Below are 26,093 nucleotides of genomic sequence, written 5' to 3' on the forward strand. Positions count from 1 at the left end.
TTCCAACCCCTGGAGTATCATGCTCAATGCTACAACAAAGTACTCAAAGAAACCCGAGAACAAGTTTGACATCAGTTCTTCTTTCTCAATATGCTGAAAAAGACAGCGATTTATCTTTTCAGACATATTTAATAATTGTTTGTGGTGTTGGAGGAAAGAAACCTTGTCATACGGCAGATCTGTTGCATAACTTTGCCTTCAATTCATCCACAAGATCTGCATCCCCAGGTACACACAAATAAATCAGACTATGCCAGAAAGTGGCAGTATGTCTGATTATGACTAAGCCGCTGCCCAGGACACACACAATGCATAGTAAAAGTGTTTGCTAAGATACACCCTTACCCTGTCGTCCTTGACCATGTCCTTTTCAAACCTCATCTCTGTCAGACAGCTTGACAGAGAGACAAGGAAAACAGAGCTGGCTGTTTCCAAAGCTCTTTGAACTTTAAGACCGACAGGCACTATTCAGTGAATTCAATATAAATCTGACTCGACAGCATCCATTCTCACCATAAATAACACACTTCAAATAGTGAACAAAAAAAATTGAAGGGTCACAGCACATTTTCTAATCTGGAACTTTTCTCTATTGAGACACAACTGAATAGCTCTGAATGTGCTATAAAAGAGGACATCAGAAAAATATATGGCCTATTCATTTTAATAAATGAAGACTGAGTGCTTTTTAAAAGTGTTTGCTTGTAACTTAAAGAATGCCTTATCCTGACTGTGACAAATCCTGGAGCTTGCAAACCCACTAATAGAGGAGCAGTGGCGTTTGACAGCTGTCCAATGAGAAATTGCAGGGCTTGCTTTCCACCCAAACCAATGACAGGAATACAAATTTTTGTTCAAAGTGCAGGGGAGCTAAGGTTTAAAGCCAGAGAAGATCCGTCTTCTTTTCTGTTAGCCCATGTGTTTTCCACCCACGTATGATTGAGTCATTTAAACATCTAAATATCAAACGCGGGAAAAGAGGGCACTCATTAACAGCAGCTATGACTGACAATAGGGGTGTCATGGGCTATGCATGATGCATCAAAGAGCTGATTTACAAACTACAAGTGAGGGTGGGAGTAAGGGGTGTATTAGCTGAGACGGGTTAAACAAAAGAGAGTTCTCATTCTTTCTATTTTTCTCTCTGTCCCTTTCACTCTCAGTCACTGTCCATCTCACTCTCTCATCACATATTTAGTTCTGGCACTAAGAGCCACAGATTGACAAGCAGCAAGAGCAAAGCCACTCAACATGGCAGCTAAATGCATGGTGGGAGTACAAAGCAGTGCTACTCTGTCCGTGCCTGACAACGCTGACTTCTACACGATAAAATGAAGCACTTGATGATAAGGGAAAACTTGGCATGTTCTTACTGTATCGTGTCCTTCGATAGTAAAAGGCATTAGCATTTCACATGCTTAGGGAAAAAAACTCTAAGTTATAAAAAGAAAAACTTTCCAGAAGACATTAAAATATATATATATAGGTCTGGGAGGAAGAAAGCTGTATTTTCTTTTGACACTTTTTATGTACTCCTGACTCCCCTGCATGCTTTTCCTTCCTCTCTTCGCTTCACTTCCACTTCCCTCTCCCTTCACTTTCTGCTCTAACAAGCAGTCTGATTTCCCCTGGAAAATCTACACTCAGTAAACGTTCTCACTGGCTCTGATGCTCCTTACTGAGGTATTAATACTCCAGGGAATAAAAACCCCAAATACTATTACAGGCATTTGTATGGATCAGTACATGCACTGTAAAACTGTTTTGCTGATGAGTACACAGCATACATAGAGTATGCAAATATATAAATGTAGCTGTTTAAAGCTTGCAATTACAAAAATTAACCATTTTATTTAATGCACAGTTTTCTAATAGCATGATGATCACAACATGATCATCGCCTGTCCTTGTTGTATTGTTTACTTTTGCCACATCTGCTTAGACAGTGATTGGTGGCTTTTATTTAAAACTATTCATGTATGCAGTGAATGGTTTGACAGGCAATACTAACTCTGGGAAACTAGGTTTCCTATTCAAAATTAAAATATGGATGTGTCAAATAAAATATAAACAACAGCGATAACTGCAAAAGCTGTATATTTATTTTAAGATGGGATTAGAAAAAACTGCCATGTGAAGAAGAAAGAGAATGCGAAGGCTCACTACCTGCAAGTATATTAAGTCTCATTCACTATATGTAGGGAAGAGCAAATGAGGGTCTGGTTTCAGCATGAAGGTTCAGCATTTCAGCACCATGGACAGACACTGAACTGTTAGGTTTAAAAGCTTCAGTATGATGGACAAAAGCAGAGACTGCAATGATGCAATCATGACTGGTGGAAAAGAAAGAGTTCTTAGTCACACTTTTTCAGGTTTTCATGAAAAAGTATTGATGACAGTAGCTATAAATGTTTAAGCATACATCCATGTGCCCACAACACAGCTGTTTATCTGATTTAACAAAAAAAAAAAAGAAAAGCAAATTGTAAGATCTTATTGATGTGCTCATGTTATTAATTTTCAAGTTTTACATTTAATGACATGCACCTTTTTGGGGAAGGGGGAGGCACTGTGGATGTTTTGTGCATTTGTAGCTGCGCTATCTTCAGTAGTTAGCCCCTAACATTCAGACAATACTCACAGTTAAGACTAAAATTTAAGTTGCACAGCTATAGTACATGACCCAATATGCACTAAAATGAGGCGTCCTATTTTCACATTTGGTATTTGATTCATTTTATCCCTGGGTGAGTGAGTCATGGCTTCTTGTTTGGATCAACATGTCTTCAGCAGCAGTTTCACACTGCAGGAAAGTTGGAGTGTGCATGCTTATTTTGGGTCAGGCCTCCTTAAATAAGTCATAGTGATTTCTCCGTACTTGGGAAGGACGGGGCTGTTGTGCAGGAGAGCCTTGATCAATGTTAGCCGCTCAGCACTGGATGAGTTGTACAGAGCGGCCTGAGGCCCAGCCAATGTGGCTGCCATGCTGCCCTCATTACAGTAATGATCTCCCAGTACACAGCTCCCACGTGAGGCCCCATTAACACAGTGACTGTCGCTATACCTCGCACGCTCTTTGAATTTCTTTCTGTAACAAACATTTTCACATTGACTCAAGAACTGACAAGTGGCCATACTTTCTCTACAAATTACAATTAAACAAATCAAATAAAAACCTAGGCAAGCCATCTTGAAAGGCATGTGAAAATATTTCCTATGCAAAAACTTAGATGTTGATATTCTAAGCATGGCACTATGGGTTATTGGATTTTCACTTTACATAAATAGGCTTAGAAATTGATCTTGTGTCACACCTGTGTCTTCGTCAATCGTAAAAGTGCCCAGGCCGCTGCCACCTTGGATAGAGTACTTCAGCACGCCATCTCGTCCCTTGTCGTCATCTTTAGCGTTGACAGTCATGACACTTGTTCCTGCACGAGAGTTCTCCTTCACTGAGCCTCTCACAGCAAAGTCGGAGAAGTAAGGCGCATACAAATTCTCATTGACATCCACCACCTGAAGAAATGTAATGGTGCACATTAATTATGACAGAAAAACTGTGTGATATTATCTGTAGTATGCAATTGTGTGGCATCAGTAGACCATCTGTATATTTCACTTTTGTACACGTTATTCCCTGTCTTGGAAGTTAAATGTACCGTGAGCTATGTAAATTGACAAAATTGATCATTGGATTTTTTTTCTGGACAGCACACAAGAGAGGTAAAGAAAAGAGTGCAGTGGGTGGAGAAAAGCCTCAGGGGTGATTTGCCAATGAAGAATAACAATAAGAGTTAAAGGGAAGGTTCACAAAATGGTAGCGAGACCTGTTTTGATGTATGGTTTGGAGACGGTGGCACTAACAAAAAGACTGGAACCTTAACACCCCAAATTATTGATAATAATGTAAGCTGACAAAATTGATTATTTGCATTTGGGAGGCAGGGCAGAGCTGAAGAGCACTGGGAGTATCCAGAATGGACAAGATTAGAAAAAAGCACGTCAAAGGAACGGGTCCGGTTAAGCAGTTTGGAGGCGAAGTCAGAGAGGCAGGACTGAGACTGTTTAGATGTGTGGAGAGAAGGGATGATGAAATTATTTTACAAAGGATGTTAGATATGGAGTTGCCAGTTAGGAGCACACACAAGATTTATGGATGAAGTAAAGGAGGACATGTGACAGGTGCTAGGGATAGGGTGAGATAGAGGCAGATGATCTGCTATGGTGATCCCTGAGATGTAGAATATTTGAGCATGTGTGCTACGCACCTCTACCTCCACAAACGTCTGGCTCCTAAGGCTGGGGATTCCTCTGTCTTCAGCAAGCAGCGTCAGGTTGAAAAACTGTTGTTTCTCAAAGTCCAACTCCTTTCTAATTCTCAATACCCCACTTATAGGACCGATCTATAAAAAAGAATTACATCATAAACAATCTATACTTCAATAAATGTAAAAATAAAAATCTTAACGTGTGCAAGATTCTGTTCACACTGTGTCATCACCTACCTCAAAAGTGCCATTAAAGTCATTGATTAAGGAATATCGAACTTGTCCTCCAGGTCCAATGTCTGGGTCCTGAGCCTGCACCCAGGTAATCACAGTCCCGGGCGGGAGATCCTCTAGTACTCGAGCACTATAGCTGGTAGGGATGAAAGCTGGAGCGCAATCATTGACATCCTCCAAGATTACACTTAGAGTAGTCACTGAGGACCTTCGAGTGCCTCTTTCAGCCATGTCTCTGACTTCAATCTTCAATATGAATATTGGAAATGTTTCTCTATCCAGCTGGCTAGCAACAAATACACTTCCAGTTTCACTGTCAATCCCAAACTGAGGAACACTGGTGAGCATTATATAGGAGAGCTGTCCATTCTGACCCATGTCTCTGTCAAATGCAGTGATGGTTATAACCTCCATGCCAATGGCTGAGTTTTCTGAAACAAGGGCAGAGTAGCTGTCCTGATAAAACTGAGGGTCATTGTCGTTTGTATCCTCAATGATCACTGTCAGTAATCTCCAACTGGACATCTGAGGAATGCCCTGATCATAGATGGTGATATTAAGGAAGTAACGATCCACTCGTTCACGGTCGAGTGGCCGCAGTATAGTTATCAGCCCACTCTCCATGTTTATATTGAAGCAGTTTTCTTTGTTACCATCAGAAATGGAAAAGAGAACGCGGCCATTAAAGCCTGTGTCACCATCTCGCGCTCGCACCTGAAATACACTGGCACCGGGAATGAGGTCTTCTCTCACGAGAATGCTTGTAGGCAAGGCTTCAAACTGTGGAGGCTGTTTGTTCGTAGAGAAAATATCTGTGTAGCTCTCATCTGGTCTCGGTCTAGCCATAGCAGATGCCTTTGAGAGCATTTTTTCTGCCAAAAGCTGGGCTACCCTTGTGTCCTTGCAGTTGAACCCTCTGGGGGGAATCCTACCCCTCACCACTGATATATTCACAAATGTGGGATCAGAGAACATCTCTCCATCTGTTGCAACAACTTTGAAGTTGAATACACCACTTTTTAAACTATCCACTGCTAACGATCTTTTCAGTGACAAAGCCCCAGAGTCTGGATTTAAGTTAAAATAATCTAACTCATTCCCAGAGAGTATCTTGTACTCAACTAGTCCTAGCTCGTCCATGTCAATTGCTGACAAGGTGACAACAGTCTGGTTGACAGGGAAATCACGGCTTATCATCCCTCTGCAAGAAACCTTCTCAAAAAGAGGCTGATTGTCGTTGATATTTATTACACGTATGGTGATATTAACCTCACTCTCCCTTCTGTAGGGTGAACCCCAGTCAGAGGCACGCACTGCGAAAGTGTAGATATCATCTGATGATTCAAAGTCCAGATCTCTAGTAATTCTCACCTCCCCTGTTTTCTGGTCTATGCTAAATGGAAGAGACTGTTCACCACTAATAGTGTGACTTACATACCCATTCTCCCCTTTATCATCATCCACAGCAGAGACCACAAGGACAACAGTACCTACAGGTACGCTCTCGTTGACGACAATATTGTAGAATGGCTTGTTGAACACTGGAGAGTTGTCATTAGCATCCTCGATTTGAATTTGGACACTTGTTCGCTGCTCACTTATCATATCAACTACCTCCATCACCATGAAATCCTGTGATATCCTTGTAAGCTGCCTGGTGGTCATAATAACTCCAGTCAAAGGGTTTATATCAAAGTACACTGGATCTGAAGGGTTGCTGAAGCTGTAATTGACTCTCAGAGGAGCCGGGGATATTTTCACCACCGCTATAACAGAGCCTGGGGGAGCGATTTCACTCAGCGTGACTATATAAACATCTTTTTCAAAACTCGCCATCACTGGGTCCGGTTTTGTAACCAACAACTGAACAATTTGGGTATTAGAAAACTTGGGAGGCATACCTCTGTCCTTGGCCTGAAATGTTAAGTTGCAGCCATAGGGGAATGTATCCCAGCTGACAGCTTCCGACGTTTTAACTCTGTACTCATTCCCAACAGGCGAACGATCAACCACAAACTGCTCGAAGGGATCCCCCTCAATGATGGACACCCACTCTATATCTCCGGATATTCCTTCATCTTTGTCCTCCACATTAATTACTGCATACACGGGATTCTTTTCTTCCCACGATGGAACAACAGCGACTGCACTAAGAACGGGAGCAAATTCATTTACTCGCTGCACAGTTAGTACAAGCCTTGCTGTGCTGCTGATACCACTGTTCCCATAGAGTTTCATCCCTCTGTCAACCACCTGTACCTCCAGCTCAAATCGGTCCTGTTTGTCCATCCTTGGTCGACCAGTCAGGGTGATGACCCCGCTCGTCGGATGAACAGCAAAAAGATCTATTTTATTCTTGAAAAAGTAGTAAAACTCTCCATTCGAGCCTACGTCAGCATCTGTGGCTGTCACACGTCCTATGCTGGCACCCAGAGGGGCACTCTCAGAAACAACAAATGCGTAGGAAGTTGGGGAAAATAGAGGTCGAAGGTCATTTGTATCCAAGACCTTGATATAAACAGTGGTTAAAGCCTCTAGGCCTCCTGGGGCCGAGGCCTTAACTGTCAGAGTGTAATTATCCTGTACTTCCCGATTCAGTATAGCACCACTACCTCCATTAGTGCATATGCGGAGAAAACAAAAATCTCCCATTACAAAATCTTCAGCCTGAAAGATGCCTTCACTGTCTCCCAACACAATGGAGTATTTTATCTCAAAAGACCAAGGTGGCCCGAGAATGATGCCCATTTTGGCTTCACTTTTGGTATAGGTTCTTGCAGCAGAGTTCTCAAAAATGGACACATTATATGCAGGCTGAGTGAAGAGCAGCAAGCGTTGCCCTGCTCTAGAATCTGTCAGAAGCTGGGCACGGGTTGAGTGGAAACATATGAAGAGGAAGAAGAAAAAGAAAATAAAAAGGAAAGGAAGAGAGAAGCTGGGCAGGGGGTGCATATTTCCCCACCGATTGGCCTTCATCACTATCCCATCATCCAGTCACCCTGTATTTGGAAAGAATCACAATTAAAATAAAGGACTTGATTTTAGTTGGTCATTCAGTAGGAATGTGTGTTCTGCTGATAAAAAAAAAAAAAAACTTTGGATGATCAGGCACAAAAACATTTTAGAGGGAGTTATTATCACTACATTGATATGATGATGCTCACACTTTGCATTGAAACAATGAGAAAGGCTGTGAAGCAACGAATCAACTTCAAACCACAGCTCATTTGCACAGTCTCACAGAAACACATCATGTCATCTAAATAAAATAACAGGGGTCATAATAATAAAGACTCCTTTAACAGAGACAAGCAGGGCTGTGATATTTTCAGAAAGTAGAACATAATTACAACAAACACATCATTGTGAAAGCACAGACAACCAATTAAAAAACCAATTTAACAAGTGTCAGACAACAAAAAGGGCAAAATAATAAAAACAAAGAAGTTTAAAAATCTTTTCTTCTTCTGTTGCCTACAAATTTTTATTGCTGTTTTTTAACTATTGCTTTAGATACCGTGCCATTCACCTAAACCATAGGTCTCTACATGATCGTGACTCAACTTCGAGAAACACTGAAATATATCGGATCTATAGATAGGACTGTACCAGCAATAAATAAATAAATAAATAAATCTTCAATCACAATCCAGCGATTTAACATCAACATCCCTGCTGAGAGGCTATGCCGGGAGATCTGCACAATCGTGTCCTGCAGTAATCCAGTGAAACGCGTCTCTGCAAAATCCACGAGTTTATTAACTTACACTTTGTTGCTACAGTGTGTCGCTTAAGTACCGGTACTGCATACATTTGTACAGACTTCACTTACACATTGCAAAGTGACCTACCTTTAGATGAAACCGATGCAATCAGTGAAATTAAATCCTGTCCCATTCTCACTCAATAATTACAAAAAAGAAAAGAAAGAAAGGCAAAATGGCCGCTTATGGATGCGCGAAAAAAAGCCTTTAGATATATCCCGATAGGCAGTTATCTAGTACACTGCAGCTATCCTCGTAAAACTATATAGCTATTGCCCCCGTTCCATGCCCCTGATAACTGTAAGCCTGAGTGCAGAGGGCTATCCCGGCTTGCATTTGCAATAGTTACAACCAAACTAAGATTAGATAAGTTCTACATTCGTTTTCTATAAGGTTAAAGTCCGAGAGAGATGTGAACCAGAGAAGATGTCGCTTATTGCAAGTTTGGAAGCGGCCAGCATCAGCTGTCGCCTGTGTGGGACCGGAGTGCGCTCACAGGCTGGAGGTGGTGGCGGGCAAGCGCCGATCTTTGCCGAGTGCAGCCGACAACATCCGGAAGTGTAATGTTCAACACCTTAAAGCAAACGGCGGCGAGCTCTCTGACACACGAGCTCTGTAGTGGTTAGTTAGAAATCTGATCATTCGTTGTACTTCTCCCACCAGTCACTATGTCTGTTTTGTGTTATAATAAGGGATGTGGACAACGATTTGATCCAGAAAATAACCCAGCCGGTGAGTGGTCTTACTTTACTATCGATGTCCATTGTATGTTCCCTGAGTGTTAGCAAGCTAACCTCTCATCATCTGGAAATTTCTACCGTGAGCAGGCCCGATGGGCCCGTGTTGCTAACCTTATGTCAGTTAGCTGTTCAACTTAATTCATTCGTTTCCTTCGTTTTATATCTGATAAATAACACACGGGCCCTCTGTGAGTTAGTTTTATCATGCTGTAGTTAGCATGTTAAGCTCCTGCGATTAAAAGGCAACGTTAGACTTCGCGGGACGGTTGTGCGGACGCTGTAAGCGGTTTAAAGTTTCAGAAAGCCGGTTCCTTCCACATAAAGTATCTAAAGATCGTTATTCACGTATACAACGTTACATGTGTAGCCATACAAGTAGTGTGAATGCGGCAGTCACATTTTCAATTCAACGTTGGAAGTTTTAATCACTTGCTTACAATCGGCATCCCTTATAGTGATCTTAGTTCATCCGGCTGGTAATTATGTGACTGAATTATTAATTATTGTGAGTCGTTGAACTTTTCCACTTGGCTTTAGAAGAAAGTAGATGCTAGCTCGCTTTTAACTGCTTTCCATAATCAATGCAAACAATTTAAAGAGAAAACTGAAGAGACGAGTGGGACCAGTAGGCAGTTAACTACTTATTAAAAGAGTCACCACAGTGTGCAAGAAAATATATACAAGAAAAGCCTTAAAAAATACCAGCACAACAACGGGGAGGGAGGGGGGCTAACCTTAAAATACAAGTAAATACATGCACATTTAGGTAACAAGTGCTTCTGTATTATGAAACGTATTTGTGATTAAATCAGTTACAAACACAGATAACACTCTGACATGCACCAACTAAAAGCGATGAGCTCCCTTGTGACTTTTGGGGTTACTGAGGTTGGCTGTCTGACCCTGATGTTGGAAGTTGAACTAATAATCATTCTCATAACTCGGATGATACTCCATCTGCTGGTTAGCCTACATGGTTTCTATATTTGATAGTGTTTTCTGTACTTGGAGCATGTTTCAATAAGCAGTTGTATATCCCGCATGTCTTCCCTTGACAGTCAAAGATGTAAAATTAGTAGGGGGAAACTACTTCCTCCGCGATACACACAGTGAATGAAAAGAAGTGCAATGTATTTATCATTATCTTTTTTTTTTCTGACTGCCAGGCTTACCCTTGAGGGAAGCCAAACTGTGTTTTGAGCCCAGAGTGTTCACTGCCAGCAGCTAAACATCGATATGTGAAAGCGAGAGCAGGTGGAGCAACCAGTTAGAAATCAGGACATTTTACACAGGCAAACATGATGTGTTTGCATGTACCCAGAAGAGGTACATGTAAACACCTTTTTTAAATTTTAGCAAAATATAGATCTACGACATAGACCTTAAAAATTTAAAGGAGGCCCAAAGATCAGTTGGTGTTTCCAGCCTGTTATACAGTTAAAGTCCAGTTTTTATTTGACATATGGTGAATTTGTGATTATTAATATTTCATGCATGTAAAGGATAACTAATTAAATTCTACCCTTTTTTGTCTTCTTTAAAAAATGTGCATTTTCAGTCACCTTACAAAACCCACAAATACTGTGGAGTAGGAAGACGATCGCTGTCATTATAAGCCACACCATTCTCCTTGTAACAGATGTGTTGTTTGTGTTTATATGAAGCCACATTGAAAAATAAATAAATAAAATTCAAGATCGCAATTTTGTCTTCAGCTCCCACGACAGAAACCTCAACGTGACTTATTTCCTTTCTTTAGAATGGTCCACCTCTATCCTCAAGTAATCTAACATTGTGTACACCCCCTGTGTAGGAGTCCAGTCTGATTTCCATTTTAATGGGATGCTTCTTTTCTCATAACGGTAGAGTATATTATCTTTACCTTCAGAGGTATGCAAGAGGTGTGTCAAAGTCAGGAAGCACAGATTGGTACCCACCGGCCAATTTCCTTTATTCGTTCTGCAGCGATTTATTTTTAAAGAGTAGATGATGAAAATAGAATACGAGTTACAGTAAAACCTCAAATAATGATGATGGTAGTGTGACTAAAGTGCATCACAAATCTGTTATTTTCAAATAGTCATACTCATTTTAATATATTGGTTAAATGTGTATGTATATATTGTACTTTGTGCTTTGTAGATTGCTCAAGTAATAAAAATTTGTTTTTTGAACACTAAGGATGTTCATGCCATTCTGTCTTTCCGGTAAACACTTCTTGTAGTTATTGGTATATATGTTGTTGTTGTTTTAATCCTACAGTTTACATATGCACATATTAGAATGTCAGTTCAAATTTTTTGCATTATGTCTTTAAATCATTCTGAGTACCTTTTAATAAATACTCTTGAGTGGCCAAACTTGACTGCAAACTACCCATCATTACATAAAGCTCCCTAAAGCGTTCGGGCTACTTTTCTACAACTACAGTCAGCATTTTTCAAAACAAACGTACACTTTTCCACAGCGGCTATTTAGAGCAGACTTGTAAACAGTCATTGTTCCCACAACTACACGATTTCTCCCCAAAGTTAATCAAAGATGCATTTTGTTTTCACAGATGGCTGCACCTATCATCCAGGAGTCCCAGTATTCCACGATGCCTTGAAGGTAAAGCACCCGAAAATGCACAGCTAGCTTGTGTCCTCTTCCTGTTATTTGATCAAAGCTAATGTTTCTGTTATTTCCTTCAGGGATGGTCTTGCTGCAAGAGAAGAACTACTGACTTCTCAGACTTCCTCAGCATTGTTGTAAGTTCTCTGTTTAACCTTAGTCGTTTTCTCTGCTCTATTCTCCATGGTGATGTCTCTGTTGTCTGTTGTTTCATAGTTATTGACTGGCACCTTTGCCATGGCCAAAACAGCCTGAGCTTTTATTTTGTGCAAGTCCAACACGGTGACCTTCTCCTCACAGGGCTGTACAAAAGGTCCCCACAACAAAGAGAAGCCCCCTGAGCCGGTGAAACCAGATGTGACATCTTCAGGAGAAAAGAAGGAGTTAGAGGACCAAAAGCCAAAGTTTAATGAGTACATCATCTCTGCACCGAAACCTCAGGAGGCGATATGCAGACCAAGGTTGGCATCAGCCATATTTTTATGTTTTTTTAATGCTTTCATGTGAGCGATAGCCATTTCTGGAGGCATCATGTTTCTGTGTTGTCATTTTTTTTTTGTGTGTGTGTTCTGTGTTGCACTTGGACCTAAGGCTGAACGGATTACTGTTTGGTTAAATCTAAAGTCAAGGCAACTAAATTGTCATGAAAAATAAGCTCTGTTTACAGGGTATTTTTAGGACTTAAATCTTCAATGCTAAGCTAAGCATCAACGGGATACTCTGAAGTGTTCTTACCAAGGTTTGGGGTTTTGTTTTATAACCTGGGTGGTTTCCCCCACTGTTAAAAGAAAGTGGACAGGCTCAAGCACTTAACACTGAAATATTAAAGCCCTTCTCAAGCAGAGTATAGATCCTAGATTGGGTTTGCACCAAAAATCACCCTTCCAAATGATTACTGCACACAGAAGCACATTTTTGTTTTGTTTTCCTTATAGTATTTTAATATATATTTGTTGTTATAGTCCTGATGAGCCAGCGGTGAGATTGCAGCATAAAGTCTCTGCATCTCTGAAGCAGGCACTGGAGAAACTTAAACTAACTGAAAATGCTGAAGAGACAAAAGGTAAGAGCTGAATTTGTTTTTTGTATTTTTCTGTTTCTCTCATTACCTCTTACATTTTAGACAGAAAGGTGATGGTGTCAGTAGGACTTCTGCTGGGAAGCTGCCATCGTCTGTGTCATTCACATAATAGAATTTGAGTTAAAGCTTCATAAGAGTCAATGTACTGTTTTATAATTTTCTTCATGGGCTCAATTATTTTGTCTTTATAGAGGAAGAAAGTGACGAGATCAAAATTGGAACGTCCTGTAAAAACGGAGGCTGTACTAAAGTAAGTACTAACAGCAGCTTTAATGTATGAAGTCACATTTGTTTCATAGGTTGTATTGTTTCTTTGTAAGTATATGTGTAATTCCGAGTTGTTCGTGATAAATAGTATTGCAAAACTGCTCTCTGAAAAGGGGGAAGTGGATCTTTTTCCTCTGTCTCTGCATTTTCTCTGAGATAGATATAAAGCTAAGTTTTTGGGGGCTCAAGCTAATCGAGTCTGTCAGAGCAGAAACTCTAAGATTAGAACAGAAATTGTGAGTAAAATTGTCATTGACATGCGTAGTAGAAGCTTAGAGTGGGATTGTAGTGATTTACATAATTGTACTTTAACTTGTTTGCTTGAAAGCCACAACACATTTTCTCAAGGGTTTCTTGCTTTTAGTTTATCCATAAGATTGGGTCTTTGTAGAAGCCTGGATTGGTACTTTTTTGGACTTTTTTAGCAGGAACTATTTTTCTAAAACATTGGTACATAGACTATTACAGTGGAAATGATCGTTTGCTGAGTTGCAAAGTAATTAAGAGACTGTCATTTCCAGAAAAAAAATGCATAAAAGTTCTAAATTGTTTTTGAATGTCATTGGGTGAAAAAAGTATTTAATCTCCCCAAAACACATGAATTAGTACTTTGTGGAAAAACCCTTGTTGGCAAGCACAGCAGTAAGATGTTTCCTGTATTTGGTCACCAGGTTTGCACATATCTCAGAAGTGATTTTTTTTTTTTTTCTCACGCCTTATTACAGAAACTCAGTCCTTTTGTTTTCTATGCTCCTAATAAGCAACTCCAAGCTTCAGCTCTCTCCATAGATTTTCTATAGGACTGGGGTATAAAGACCAGCTAGCCACTCCTTTGTTGTGTTAGCAGTATATTTTGGGTCTTTGTAATTCTGGAATATTCATCTTCAGTGTTCTGGCTGATTGAAGGAGGTTCTCGTCCAACATTTGACAGTATCAGAATAAAATACTTAATTCTAATTAGAATTACACTCTAATCACTTCTAACTTTTATGTAATGTGGGATTTTTTTGTTTGTTTGTTTCCATGGATTTATGGTTGATATTCTGTCTCTCTCCATTAAATATGAAACTACTATAAAAATTGGAGGCTGTTTATTTCTTTTCAGTGAGCAAACTTCCAAATTCAGCGGGGCATCAAATAATTATTTCCCCCGCTGAGCTTTAGATTTTTATAAGCAGGACAGTTGAGGAAGTTGTTGTTGGGTGCCTTCAGACTCAACAAGAGTTGAAGTAACAAAGTTGGAATTCTTAAACTTTAACTCAAGACATTTAATGGTTAAAAAAGAGCTAATTGCCTCATTTGCATTTTTTCGCCTGACAAAAAAGCAAAAAAAGTGTTTGTGTTTGTTGAGGGCTCAACTGTTCTTGTTATCCTCAGAGTTTTGAAGGACCTGCAAGTGATTCGGATGTGTGCCTATACCATGCTGGATTTCCCATCTTTCACGAAGGGTTAGTATTACTTATCGCGTTTTCAAATTATTATGTAGAGAGTGTTAAATTCACCCGATTCCTTTCCAAATGTGTTTCTTACATTAATGCGGAATATTAGATCTGCTCTCTGTAAAAGAAACATGAAGGCACCATTATGATTCTCCTGTTAGTCTTGTTTACCTTTTCTCTTGAGTGACAAGTTATTGACTGCTAAAAATCCAGCAGGTGTTATATCTTTCCTGCATCTCCAGGATGAAATACTGGAGCTGCTGTAAAAGGAAAACCTCAGACTTTAATACCTTCCTCTCTCAAGAGGGCTGTACAAAGGGAACACATCTATGGAGGAAAAAAGATGCGGTAGGTGTGCCAGCTTGGCAGCAAGTAATCATTTATGTGTGCAGGCCTGCATAAAGGAAACTCACCTGTGACTCCATCTAGTGGTGTCTGCTGGCAGAGGCTGAAGAGCTGAATTTGAACATTTGTCTTGTATGAAAATTCTTTACAGGGTAAGAAGGTGGTCCCGTGTCGGTTTGACTGGCACCAGACTGGGACGCAGGTCATCATTTCTATCTATGCCAAGAATGCAGTCCCAGAGCTAAGCTATGTGGATGCCAACAGCACTACGGTGAGTCTATCCGATCGTTCCTCTTCATATCAAAACATCTTGAGTTTGGATTTTTTTCCTTCTTATTATCTAATGCTGATTTTTGCTTTTCTCCTTCAGCTCGACATACACATTATATTTGATGGAGAGAAGGAATTTGAGCAGAAAATCAGCCTTTGGGGAGTAAGTCTTATTTATTATTATGTTTCATTCAGTTTGAACTCATTTATTTTCTTTAATTGTGATGTAATTGAAACCAACAAGAAAAATAGCAAATTTAAATTTTTTTTAATTTTTTTTCTTTCGCACCCTGTTTGTTAACGGAGTTTTTTGTCTTGCAGGTGATAGACGTGAGTAAAAGTTTGGTGAACATGATGGCGGCCAAGATCGAGGTAGCCATGAAGAAGTCCGAGGCGATGTCCTGGGCCCGTCTGGACCTTCCTCCTCCTCCTGCTCCACCCAATGAGAGCGAGAAGCAAAAATCTGACAGTGAGGACGAGGATGAAGATGAAGATGACTGATAAGATTGAAAATAAAGACACGGTGTGTATGTTTAACTGAACCCAAGGTCACATTCCTCACAGTTAATTCGTTACCTCTTTAACTTTAGCCTTTCTTTGACAACATCAGTGTTTTTGTTTTTCAAATTAAAGAACTTGATTTTTCTCCCTCCCTCCCTTGTGGGGGTTTTTTTCCGGGGGGGGGGGGGGGTCAACTTGTAGTAACAGAATCTTTCGTTATTTTTTTTTATATATAATTTTTTTTTCCACAGTGATTTAAAAACTGAGTTTCAGCAGGCTTCCAGTCAAGTCCCAGCTAAATTGCACTGAAGTCCCTGGAAAATTACATCATGCCTTAAAATAAGTTGTCAGTTTTAATTCTGCTCACTTTCACACCCATGCAGACCCATGTCACACTAATGGACCGTGGCTGTGACCAGATCTCATATTTTCAGGAATAAAATCATTTTTGTTTTTCATAAATTTAATACATCAGACCAAAAAGCTGCCCCGGATTGTCTTGATTTGTCCGCTTACATCAATATGTTATCCAAACTTGTGTTTTATGAAATGTATTCTGAATCAATTGTGAGACGAGAACTATCACAGCTGAATTATCTTGAGATATACTTTGGAGATGCACTCTAACTATCCATACTTTTCTCAGTAAAAATTGTAAATTTGCTCCAAATTATGTTTTTTACTTCACTACACTCAATGTAAATTTTGTACAAGTTTTGCTTTCAGATACTGTATTTATCTTATTTCTTGTCAAAACAAAGTAGTGTGGTTTTAATGAGGATGTACTGTAATGCCAATTAAATACAAAGTATTTTAAGCAAAATATTGTATCATAAAATGCTATGCTAGAAAGCATGTGTCTAGGCTTAGATTGTATGAAGTGTTATTTGGCAAAAGGAGAAGCAATGGAAAAGTAAAGTTCTAGGAAAGGGAACCAGTTTGTCTGACCAAAAAATAAATAAACTTCTGAGATTAAATTTTAAAACTGGAGTGGTTGTCTATGGTTTGAATTCTAACATATACACCTTGCTAAATAAACCTTGTGCCTTCAGAACAGCCTTTATTCTTCATGGCATAAATTCACCAAGGACCTGGAAACCCTCCTGATATTTTGGTTCATATTGACATGATTGCATCAGTACAAGCATAATGTGAATTTTCCATTCCACCACATCCCAGTGGTACTCTATTAAATTGAGGCCGCGTTGCTATTTTCAAGAAACCGGTGTGAGATAATTTGAGGTTTGTGATGAGATGTGTTATCCTGCTGGAAGTGTCCATCAGAGGGTGGATACGCTCAGGTAGGCTGTGGTATTTGAACAATTATCACTTGGTACTAATAGACTCAAAGTTTGCCAACATAAAACTAGCCATTCTTGGCTCACAGCAGTGACCCTGTCTGCTGCTCAGACAGGGCACTCAGCACCGGGTCTCCACAAGGATGTGTTTTGAGTCCCCTCCTGTTTACGCTCTACACACGCTCTACACATCCGACTGCTCCCCTACCCATCTCTCAAACACAATCATAAAGTTCGCGGATGACACCACAGTGGTTGGACTCATCTCAAGGGGGGATGAGTTGGACTACAGAGATGAGGTCAACAGACTGACTGAGTGGTGTTCAGTTAACAACCTCCAACTGAACACCACGAAAACTAAAGAACTTATCTTGGACTTCAGGAAGGGCAGAGAAGACCCGGCCCCACTTTACATTCATGGGAACTGTGTGGAGGGTACACTCCATGAGGTTTCTGGGCGTGCAGATCTCTGATGACCTCTCCTGGACTGCAAATACCATGGCGGTGGTAAAAAAGGCCCAGCAGCGTCTCCACTTTCTGAGAGTGCTCAGGAGGAACAACCTGAAGGAGAGGCTGCTGGTGACATTTTACAGAGCCACCATAGAGAGGATCCTAACGTACAGCATAACAACATGGTATGCAGGGTGCTCAGCTGTGGACAGGAAAGTACTGCAGAGGGTCATCAACACAGCCCAGAAGATCACTGGCTGCTCTCTGCCCAGCCTGGAGGTCACTGCAAACTCTCGGTACCTCAGCAGAGCTGGCAATATCATCAAGGACCACTCTCACCCCAGCAATCAACTGTTTGAACTATTACCGTCAGGCCGACGGTGCAGGTCACATAAAACCAGGACAAGCAGATTCAGGGATAGCTTCTTTCCCAGAGCTATCACCATAGTAAATAAGCACAAAAACAATTGAACCTGCTTAGCTATACCGTACCGTCACTGCCATTATATCATGCTGCTATTCATACTGTCATTATATTAATGCTGCTATCCTGTATATATCGTACTTATTATTGTTTGAGTACTTGCGATTGTTTTATTGTACTTTTTATATTTTACATTTATATTTATTATTGAATCTTGCACCAAGGGAGTGGCACTCCAATTTCGTTGTACTCTGTACAATGACAATAAAGGCTATTCTATTCTATTCTGCTGTAGCCCATCTGCTTTAAGGTTTAATGTGTGCATTCAGCAGTGCCCTTCTGCATACCCTGTTTTGTAATATAGTTATTTAAATTGCTGTTACCTTCCTAATAGCTTGAACTAGTCTTTTCCTTTGACCTCTGATGTCAACAAGGCATTTTTTGGCAAAGCTCATTGGAACTCATTTTCTTTTTCCCAACCATTCTCTGAAAGCATCGGAAAGCCTAGAGATGGTTGTGCAGGGAAAATCCCAGTAGATCAGCAGTTTCAGAAACACTCACATCAGCATGTCTGGCACCATCAACCATGACACATTCAAAGTCATTTAATCCTTATTTCACCTTTCTTCACCATTCAGATGCTCGGTTTGAACTTCAGCAGGTCACCTTTGCTATGTCTAAATGCCTAAATGCATAAAATAAATAAATAAAGAGATGTACCTTATTTAAGTGGTCAGCAAGTGTACATTCAGTCTCATAGCTACAGAACAAAAGCATATTTCTGTTTCACACAGATGATTTAAACTCATGTTTCCTTCCACCCATTTCTGATGCACGCTGTGAACTTCAAACGGGACATCTTGACCAATTTCTACATCCGCAAATGCATTGATATGCTGCCATGTGACTGGCTGATTAGATATTAGCGTTGCCAAGAAACTGAATAGGTGTACCTAATAAATTGGCGTATGGGTGTATAACATATGCAGAACAGGGTTTTGTTTTAATCTCACACTCTTTCATGAGTGAACGAGTGTGGGAAGCTGAATGCTTTTTTTTTTTTTTAGATAAAAGTAGGTGTGACCTTTCAAAAGAAGCTTTTGAACTGCATCGACTTTTGGAATTGCAAGGACTTTTACAAATGTCACTGTGTTTTTTTTAATCTATTGCATTCGTCATAGGTTAGAAATCTGAACCTAATCCCGTTGCTGTTGAAGTCTCGGTTCTTCACTTTTAAGCAGATAAAACTTTTTCTCTCTCTCTTCCAAAAAACATTTTTCACATTACAAACATGAATCAATTCAAACATTAATCAAAATGTGGTTCAGTCAACTCCCACATAAACATAACAAAGAAAAAAAAAGGCTCTGATGAAACACTTTTCTCTTTACTCTGAATTGCAGTTGTGTATATATGCACATGACATGCTTTTAATAAACCATAATAAATGTTTGTGTATATATGGCTGATGCAACACACTCCAGACCTGATTTTCAAGGTAATCAACTAAACTGTATGAAATCTAGAGAATAAATGTGACGAGTCACTGTGGAACAGCCCCTTGAAAAAATCCATAAACGTTGTAAAGACCATGTCAGAAATGGTCTTGTTGGTAGAGTTTGACAAGATACCAGTTGTAGGAGGAACATGTTTAAAGCTTAACATGGCCCATAATCCATTTTTGAAAGTTACTGCATGCACAGGTTTTTATTCCCACTTGTAATACAGTTAAATATATTGGAAATATCAGATATCATAGAAGTTGTTTTTAGTTAGCATATAGTTCAAAGTAAAAATTCACAGTGCTTTTATATTAAAATTCATAGATCGATAAGGCTAAGCTAGACAGGCTTTGCCTTCACATAGTTGTTTGGTAGTTATGTTGGTTGGTTTCCTCTATTTCATTGCTCCGGATAAGTGGTTGTCTTTCAGGGAGAGCAAATGCATGTTTCCAGCTTCTAGCACGCAACCAGGATGATCCTTTGTACCATCGTTTTGTAGTTAGGACCGCAGCAGCTATGGCTATTGTCAAAATTCCTCCACAAAGCCCTGCAAGAAGCAGCCACGGCCACACGTCCCGCAACTCGTCGAGGGAAGGGTGCAATGATTCTGCTAGCTTTTGACCTGCAAAGAGGACATAGCTGGTTATGTCAAAGTAGGCAAAACAGTAGAGTTTACTTTTTAGGTTTCAATAAACCAAGATAAGTAAATGACCTAAGCCCCTAAGGGCAAAATTCAATGAGTGGAGACGAGAACAATAAGAAGAAGAAGGAACTGGCATAGGCGATCATAGGGTAACTCACTAGCATCTAGCAGGTGGGTGTATTCATATCCCAGGTCTTTGCTGGAAATGAAGAAGTCTCTGTTCCTGTGCAGAGGTAGGATTGGTGCCATGTGGTATTCGCTGTTGTGCCCTATAGGAGCATTTGACTCCGGATACTGGGATGGAGATGGTCTGTGCCTCCTGAGCCACTGCTCATAAAGGCTAACAGGGACAAAAACAAATACAGTACCAGTGTTAAGTTCAAGCATTGAGTGCAAATGTACGGTTTTCTGTGTTTTTAAGGTGTTTCTGTCTCTCACCAGTCAACAAACGCATGATGAAGCAGAAATATGGGATCGTTCGCAGAGCCCTGCACTGAAGACATGGATCCGTTCATGTACACGTGTAGAGCAGCATGCATGCCCAAACGAGAACTGTTTCCCAACCCCGTCCGAGGGTCTCCAAATCCTATAAAATGAAAAGGGTCTCATCAGCTTGACAAACATACAGTGGGGCAAAAAAGTATTTAGTCAGCCACCGATTGTGCAAGTTCCCCCACCTAAAATGATGACAGAGGTCAGTAATTTGCACCAGAGGTACACTTCAACTGTGAGAGACAGAATGTGAAAAAAAAAAATCCATGAATTCACATGGTAGGATTTGTAAAGAATTTATTCGTAAATCAGGGTGGAAAATAAGTATTTGGTCACCTCAAACAAGGAAAATCTCTGGCTCTCACAGACCTGTAACGTCTTCTGTAAGAAGCTTTTCTGTCCCCCACTTGTTACCTGTATGGATGGCACCTGTTTGAACTCATCATCTGTATAAAAGACACCTGTCCACAGCCTCAAACAGTCAGACTCCAAACTCCGCCATGGCCAAGACCAAAGAGCTTTCGAAGGACACCAGGAAAAGTATTGTAGACCTGCACCAGACTGGGAAGAGTGAATCTACAATAGGCAAGCAGCTTGGTGTGAAAAAATCAACTGTGGGAGCAATCATCAGAAAATGGAAGACATACAAGACCACTGATAATCTCCCTCGATCTGGGGCTCCACGCAAGATCTCATCCCGTGGGGTCAAAATGATCATGAGAACGGTGAGCAAAGATCCCAGAACCACACGGGGGGACCTGGTGAATGACCTGCAGAGAGCTGGGACCAAAGTAACAAAGGTCACCATCAGTAACACACTACAACAGCAGGGAATCAAATCCCGCAGTGCCAGACGTGTTCCGCTGCTGAAGCCAGTGCATGTCCAGGCCCGTCTGAAGTTTGCCAGAGAGCACATGGATGATACAGCAGAGGATTGGGAGAATGTCATGTGGTCAGATGAAACCAAAGTGGAACTTTTTGGTATAAACTCAACTCGTCGTGTTTGGAGGAAGAAGAATACTGAGTTGCATCCCAAGAACACCATACCTACTGTGAAGCATGGGGGTGGAAACATCATGCTATGGGGCTGTTTTTCTGCCAAGGGGACAGGACGACTGATCCGTGTTAAGGACAGAATGAATGGGGCCATGTATCGTGAGATTTTGAGCCAAAACCTCCTTCCATCAGTGAGAACTTTGAAGATGAAACGAGGCTGGGTCTTCCAACATGACAATGATCCAAAACACACCGCCCGGGCAACAAAGGAGTGGCTCCGTAAGAAGCATTTGAAAGTCCTGGAGTGGCCTAGCCAGTCTCCAGACCTCAACCCCATAGAAAATCTGTGGCGGGAGTTGAAAGTCCGTGTTGCTCGGCGACAGCCCCAAAACATCACTGCTCTCGAGAAGATCTGCATGGAGGAATGGGCCAAAATACCAGCTACTGTGTGTGCAAACCTGGTAAAGACCTATAGTAAACGTTTGACCTCTGTTATTGCCAACAAAGGTTATGTTACAAAGTATTGAGTTGTATTTTTGTTATTGACCAAATACTTATTTTCCACCCTGATTTACGAATAAATTCTTTACAAATCCTACCATGTGGATTCATGGATTTTTTTTTTCACATTCTGTCTCTCACAGTTGAAGTGTACCTCTGGTGCAAATTACTGACCTCTGTCATCATTTTAGGTGGGGGAACTTGCACAATCGGTGGCTGACTAAATACTTTTTTGCCCCACTGTAGTAGCATGTAGTTGGGTTTTTGATGTTACACAAAATTAAATTCTGTTTTTATTTACATAAGTCATGTCACTTCAATGCAGAAGTCTGAAAATGTAGCTATAGCTATATAGCTATACAGCTCCAGTCAAAGGAAATGTACGGATAAATTTTAAACCTTAAGCCCTTTAGTAAGGGGATAGAGTGGATCTGTTTATCTATCCACTTGTCTCCTTAAGAGGAAGGATCACTGCAAAACAGTGATAAACTGTTCTGAGTTATCACTTTTTATGAAACATTTTAAAAGAGAGGATGACAATGCACTCTCCATGATCTATGTGGGCTAACTGACTAGTTTGGCAAGTATGAAAATGATGTAAATCATATGGTGTGGCCCTTGCAGGGAACAGCTCTCAACACAACTGCACAGCTATTGAGGATTTTGGACGAATCTGCTAGACAGAGCTTTATGTTATCACCATAAACGCTCATTAAGGGAATATCTTTCCATCCCTTCTAGTAGGGTTCAAGATGCTTTTACAGTCAAAGTTACTGATGCAGTTTGGGTGGAACATCATGTCCGAACAACCTGATAAACTTTATTTTGTCACATTTCTGTAAATGTTTATCGATTAGTCCCTTTCTTTCTATGACAGCTGAATTTGTGGAAATACACTGCTGTAATCCTGAAGGTACTTTAATCCTACACAGGTATTATATATTAGTAAACCCAAGAAACACTAGTTTTTTTTTGGGGGGGGGGGGGGGGGGTTTGTGATGCATTTTACTGAGTGAATTTTAACACTGGAGACCCCAATTTGAGGTTAATTTTAATCAAATTTCATTTTCACTGTATGTGCAAAAATCAGTTCAAAGGCCTCAAAATGAACTGCAAATAACCAAAGAAATCGAGGGTAGCCTACACATTTCAGGTGCCCAGAGACAGGCAGAGAATCAAAATAACGCAGTAAAAGCAAAGACTATATGAGTGATAGTGAAAAATAGGAGTGCAGAGAGGTAAATTGCAGTCTGGGTTTGTGTATGTGGTCAGGCTTATCTGACCTTCCAGAGTGTTTCTGAAGCTCATGTTGGCACTGCGGTCCATTGGTCCGGTGTCATAGTTGGTCAGACTCAGCGTGAACTCCACATCATCTGAAGTTGGTAGTCGTTCCACTAAATTGCGATTGTGGTTTCCAGGGTTACGACGCAGGGGCCCTTCTTCTGTAGCATCGCACAGCACACCTCTGGCACTGTAGTCCTGGGCTTGGGAGCACAGGACCTGTGGATGCAGACAGACAGTAAACAGTACAGAGCATGCAAAGAAAATGTGTTTGAAATTAGAACACTTTGAAAATAGTCCTACTCCGAGTTGACTGTATGAGACCAAAAGCTGACTGCAAAAGCAGTATTGTATTATTGCAGTTGTTGTATAGTTGATTATTGTATATTTTATGTTTAAAAAAATTGCCGTATGCGTAAAGAAAGGTTGTCTCGTCCTTAATTAAGTGAGAGCAAGTGAACGCGTTTACCGTCCAGGATGAGAAGACCGAGCCGGGGCTGATAAGACTGGGATCCTGTGTGCTCCGGTCCCCCATCAGCTCGTCTGTGCACACGTCACAGCCCTGGGCATCCCTCCAGTCCCAGTACGGGATGGTGAAACTCGTGTCTCCAGTCAGCTTCCTGATCTCGTGCTCCCAGTGCAACAAGTATGCTCGGTGCCACGGGAGAAATGCAGGTGCCCAGTGGGCAAAGTCCACATCGGTCCACACATTCCCCGGCCCGCCTAAGAGCGCATTCCGGGACACGTAGTAATGCATCCACACAAACACGTCATACACAGACACTTCGGCAAACATCGGGTTGGTTCCGTTTTGCATCTCCCTGTAGGTTCCCGTCACCACAACATAGTCCCTGCTAATTGTCTGCTTGGCCAGGTTCAAGTAGGACACGAGTTTGAGTCTTTCCGCCCTGGACAGGTGAAATATATTCCTCCTCAGAGACTCTCTCCTCTCATTACAGTTCTCACCAAAGTAGCCAAACATGCAGTCCCCGCAGTTAAAACCCATAAAGTTGTCAGTACACTGGCATGTGCGGTTGTAGAAAACCAAGGGCCACTTCTCTCTGTCGTCCAATCCCGAGAAGGGGTACTGCGGCCCGTCGGGGTGCGCAGAGACCACCACATCCTCGCAGGTGCCCCGGCCCGAGCTGGCACCGCAGGCCGAGCCGTCTCCTTCCCAAGGCGGGCAGCACTCCTTGGTGCGCAGGGCTTCCTGAGTTGCGCACAAGCGGGGGAACTGTTGATAACTGGGTACAAAACACAGAAGAAAACAAATGATTTCCAGAGACCACATTACAGCAATCTTTCACGTTAGACCAAGACCAAGAAATTAACCAGAAATGTTATGAATTCTTGGCTGAAATCCTCGCCCAATACCCCCACCAGTTTTTTTTGTAGAGGCAGTCACATGCTGCTCCACCTCACTTCAGGGGATGGAGGTGGGGGAGGTTATGCACTCTACCATGAAAAATAAGACTTTGAATGGGATTAACAGTATCTAGCCTACAGCCTGCAGACTTTAGTGATGTAAAACTGAAATAATTATGGCTTGTGGGGCTTTTTTGGTTTTGGTTATCTGATGAGTCTACTGCAAGATAAACCTGTATGCCCACTTTTACATCAGAACAGTGTTCTTTCTTCTTTATTTTCACAGGTTATGTGTTTCAGATTCTATCTGCGTGCACAGCCCTAATAGTGAGAACAAAACAAACTCATGATCTACACATTCACATACTAAAATGAACAGTTTTTCCTGCCATTACGGGATGAAACTCACCATGACAGTACCCAAACCACAGGAGAAATATGAACAAAGACAAGCAAACATAAAACACATTTTCATATTTTTATCTGCTTTCATGTTGTCTTTTCTTTCCTTTTTGTGACATGAATGTAAATCAGTGAGTAATAACTGCTAAATAACCCAATAACTTCAAATTATGCACTAAAGATGAACATTTTCATTGCATATATGATTAAAAAAAAACAGACGACCTACTTTAGTATGTGGTATAGGCTATTTATATGTAGACTGTTGTGTAACCAAGCATTCTCCAAAAAGTCCCCTGTGGATTTTTTACCGTTTAATATCTGTGGTCGTATGATTCTGAACCCGGTTTCACGATCCATTGTGCACAACACAGGAGACTTCATATGACGAGCTGATAAGATAACTGCCATAAGCAATAGCTTTATTGTGGTAATATTATAGAAAGCTTTATTGTGCTCTTTCAGTAGAAGCGGTAAATGTTTGTTGTGTTATCTCCACTGCTATCTCAACGTCACTGGAAAGTTCAACTTTTTCACTTTGCAGAAAAAATTTCATGTGATGTTCACGGGATTGGGACATTACCCTTGTCGACAAGCGAGTCCCCACCAGAGGGCGTTACGTAGCCATAAATATCGTCTTGCTCGTTCACTGGGCCTACCTTTTCTTTTTGCCCGTCTCCCAAGGCAACAAATAAGCCTCAGCTCAGGAGCAGATACTCTTTTCGAGTTCACTGACACATTGTAGAAAATGCACCCATATTTTGGTGAAATTACTAAGATGTAAATAGGTGATTGTGACTTGTAAGTTACTTAGATATATGTGTGCATAGGTTTCATTTGTGCATTGGATGCGACATTAAATGGGGGTGGACAAATTTACACGGCTTTCAGAATTATCCGGGGAAATCCTCCCCCGGATAATTTTGAGCATCAAAGACTTAATTTCCTGCAATCTGGTTATTTTTAATGCGCCAATTTGCACGTTTAGGTTACCAGTTTATGATGTAATTGTCTTTATGTACAGGAAAACACCAAAATCGGACACCAGCGAACAGGTTAGCTTCTATATTTGCCTGTGTACACATATGAGAGCGTTGATTTCTGGATTTTGATAGCTCAGATGGAATTTTGCAAAATATCTTCTCATCAAAATCTATTCCTTTGGCTTCTGACGTCGTGGCTTGTGTGTGTGTGTGTGTGTGTGTGTGTGTGTGTGT

The 26,093-nt window shown here is 40.8% G+C and overlaps 3 protein-coding genes across 4 annotated transcripts in view; 1 reads left to right on the forward strand and 2 right to left on the reverse strand.

Annotated features, from left to right (window-relative positions):
- Positions 1-8,693, reverse strand: part of fat3b (FAT atypical cadherin 3b) — a 67,269-nt gene extending 58,576 nt beyond the window's left edge. The window contains exons 1-4 of the mRNA XM_080867347.1: positions 8,354-8,693; positions 4,506-7,501; positions 4,269-4,403; positions 3,315-3,516 (exon numbers count right to left, since the gene is read on the reverse strand). Coding sequence (XP_080723473.1) covers positions 3,315-3,516; positions 4,269-4,403; positions 4,506-7,478 — 3,310 coding nt within the window. The 5' untranslated portion in view covers positions 7,479-7,501; positions 8,354-8,693. The remainder of the gene's footprint in view (positions 1-3,314; positions 3,517-4,268; positions 4,404-4,505; positions 7,502-8,353) is intronic.
- Positions 8,694-8,814: 121 nt separating this feature from the next.
- chordc1b (cysteine and histidine-rich domain (CHORD) containing 1b) lies at positions 8,815-16,511 on the forward strand. Of its 2 annotated transcripts, XM_080867475.1 has the most exons (12): positions 8,815-8,998; positions 11,567-11,616; positions 11,700-11,756; positions 11,920-12,080; positions 12,582-12,682; positions 12,892-12,950; positions 14,345-14,415; positions 14,649-14,754; positions 14,903-15,022; positions 15,122-15,184; positions 15,343-15,544; positions 15,774-16,511. In XM_080867475.1, the coding sequence occupies exons 1-11, from the start codon at positions 8,935-8,937 to the stop codon at positions 15,520-15,522; spliced, it is 1,032 nt and encodes a 343-aa protein (XP_080723601.1). In that variant the 5' UTR covers positions 8,815-8,934; the 3' UTR covers positions 15,523-15,544; positions 15,774-16,511. The 2 variants fall into 2 exon arrangements, with proteins under 2 accessions (XP_080723601.1, XP_080723602.1); XM_080867476.1 differs by lacking the exon at positions 8,815-8,998 and adding an exon at positions 9,928-10,868 and having other exon boundaries at positions 15,343-16,511.
- A 2,551-nt stretch (positions 16,512-19,062) lies between these two features.
- LOC308387034 (tyrosinase-like) lies at positions 19,063-24,509 on the reverse strand. Its single transcript, XM_080866908.1, has 5 exons — positions 23,579-24,509; positions 23,112-23,328; positions 20,278-20,425; positions 19,998-20,179; positions 19,063-19,818 (listed from the first exon to the last, which is right to left on the reverse strand). Exons 1-5 carry the CDS (start codon positions 24,398-24,400, stop codon positions 19,553-19,555), a joined length of 1,635 nt encoding a protein of 544 aa, XP_080723034.1. The 5' UTR covers positions 24,401-24,509; the 3' UTR covers positions 19,063-19,552.
- Between the last annotated feature and the right edge of the window lie 1,584 nt (positions 24,510-26,093).

This window comes from Rhamphochromis sp. 'chilingali' (genome assembly GCF_963969265.1).
Source record: "Rhamphochromis sp. 'chilingali' genome assembly, chromosome: 19".
Classification (NCBI taxonomy): domain Eukaryota; kingdom Metazoa; phylum Chordata; class Actinopteri; order Cichliformes; family Cichlidae; genus Rhamphochromis; species Rhamphochromis sp. 'chilingali'.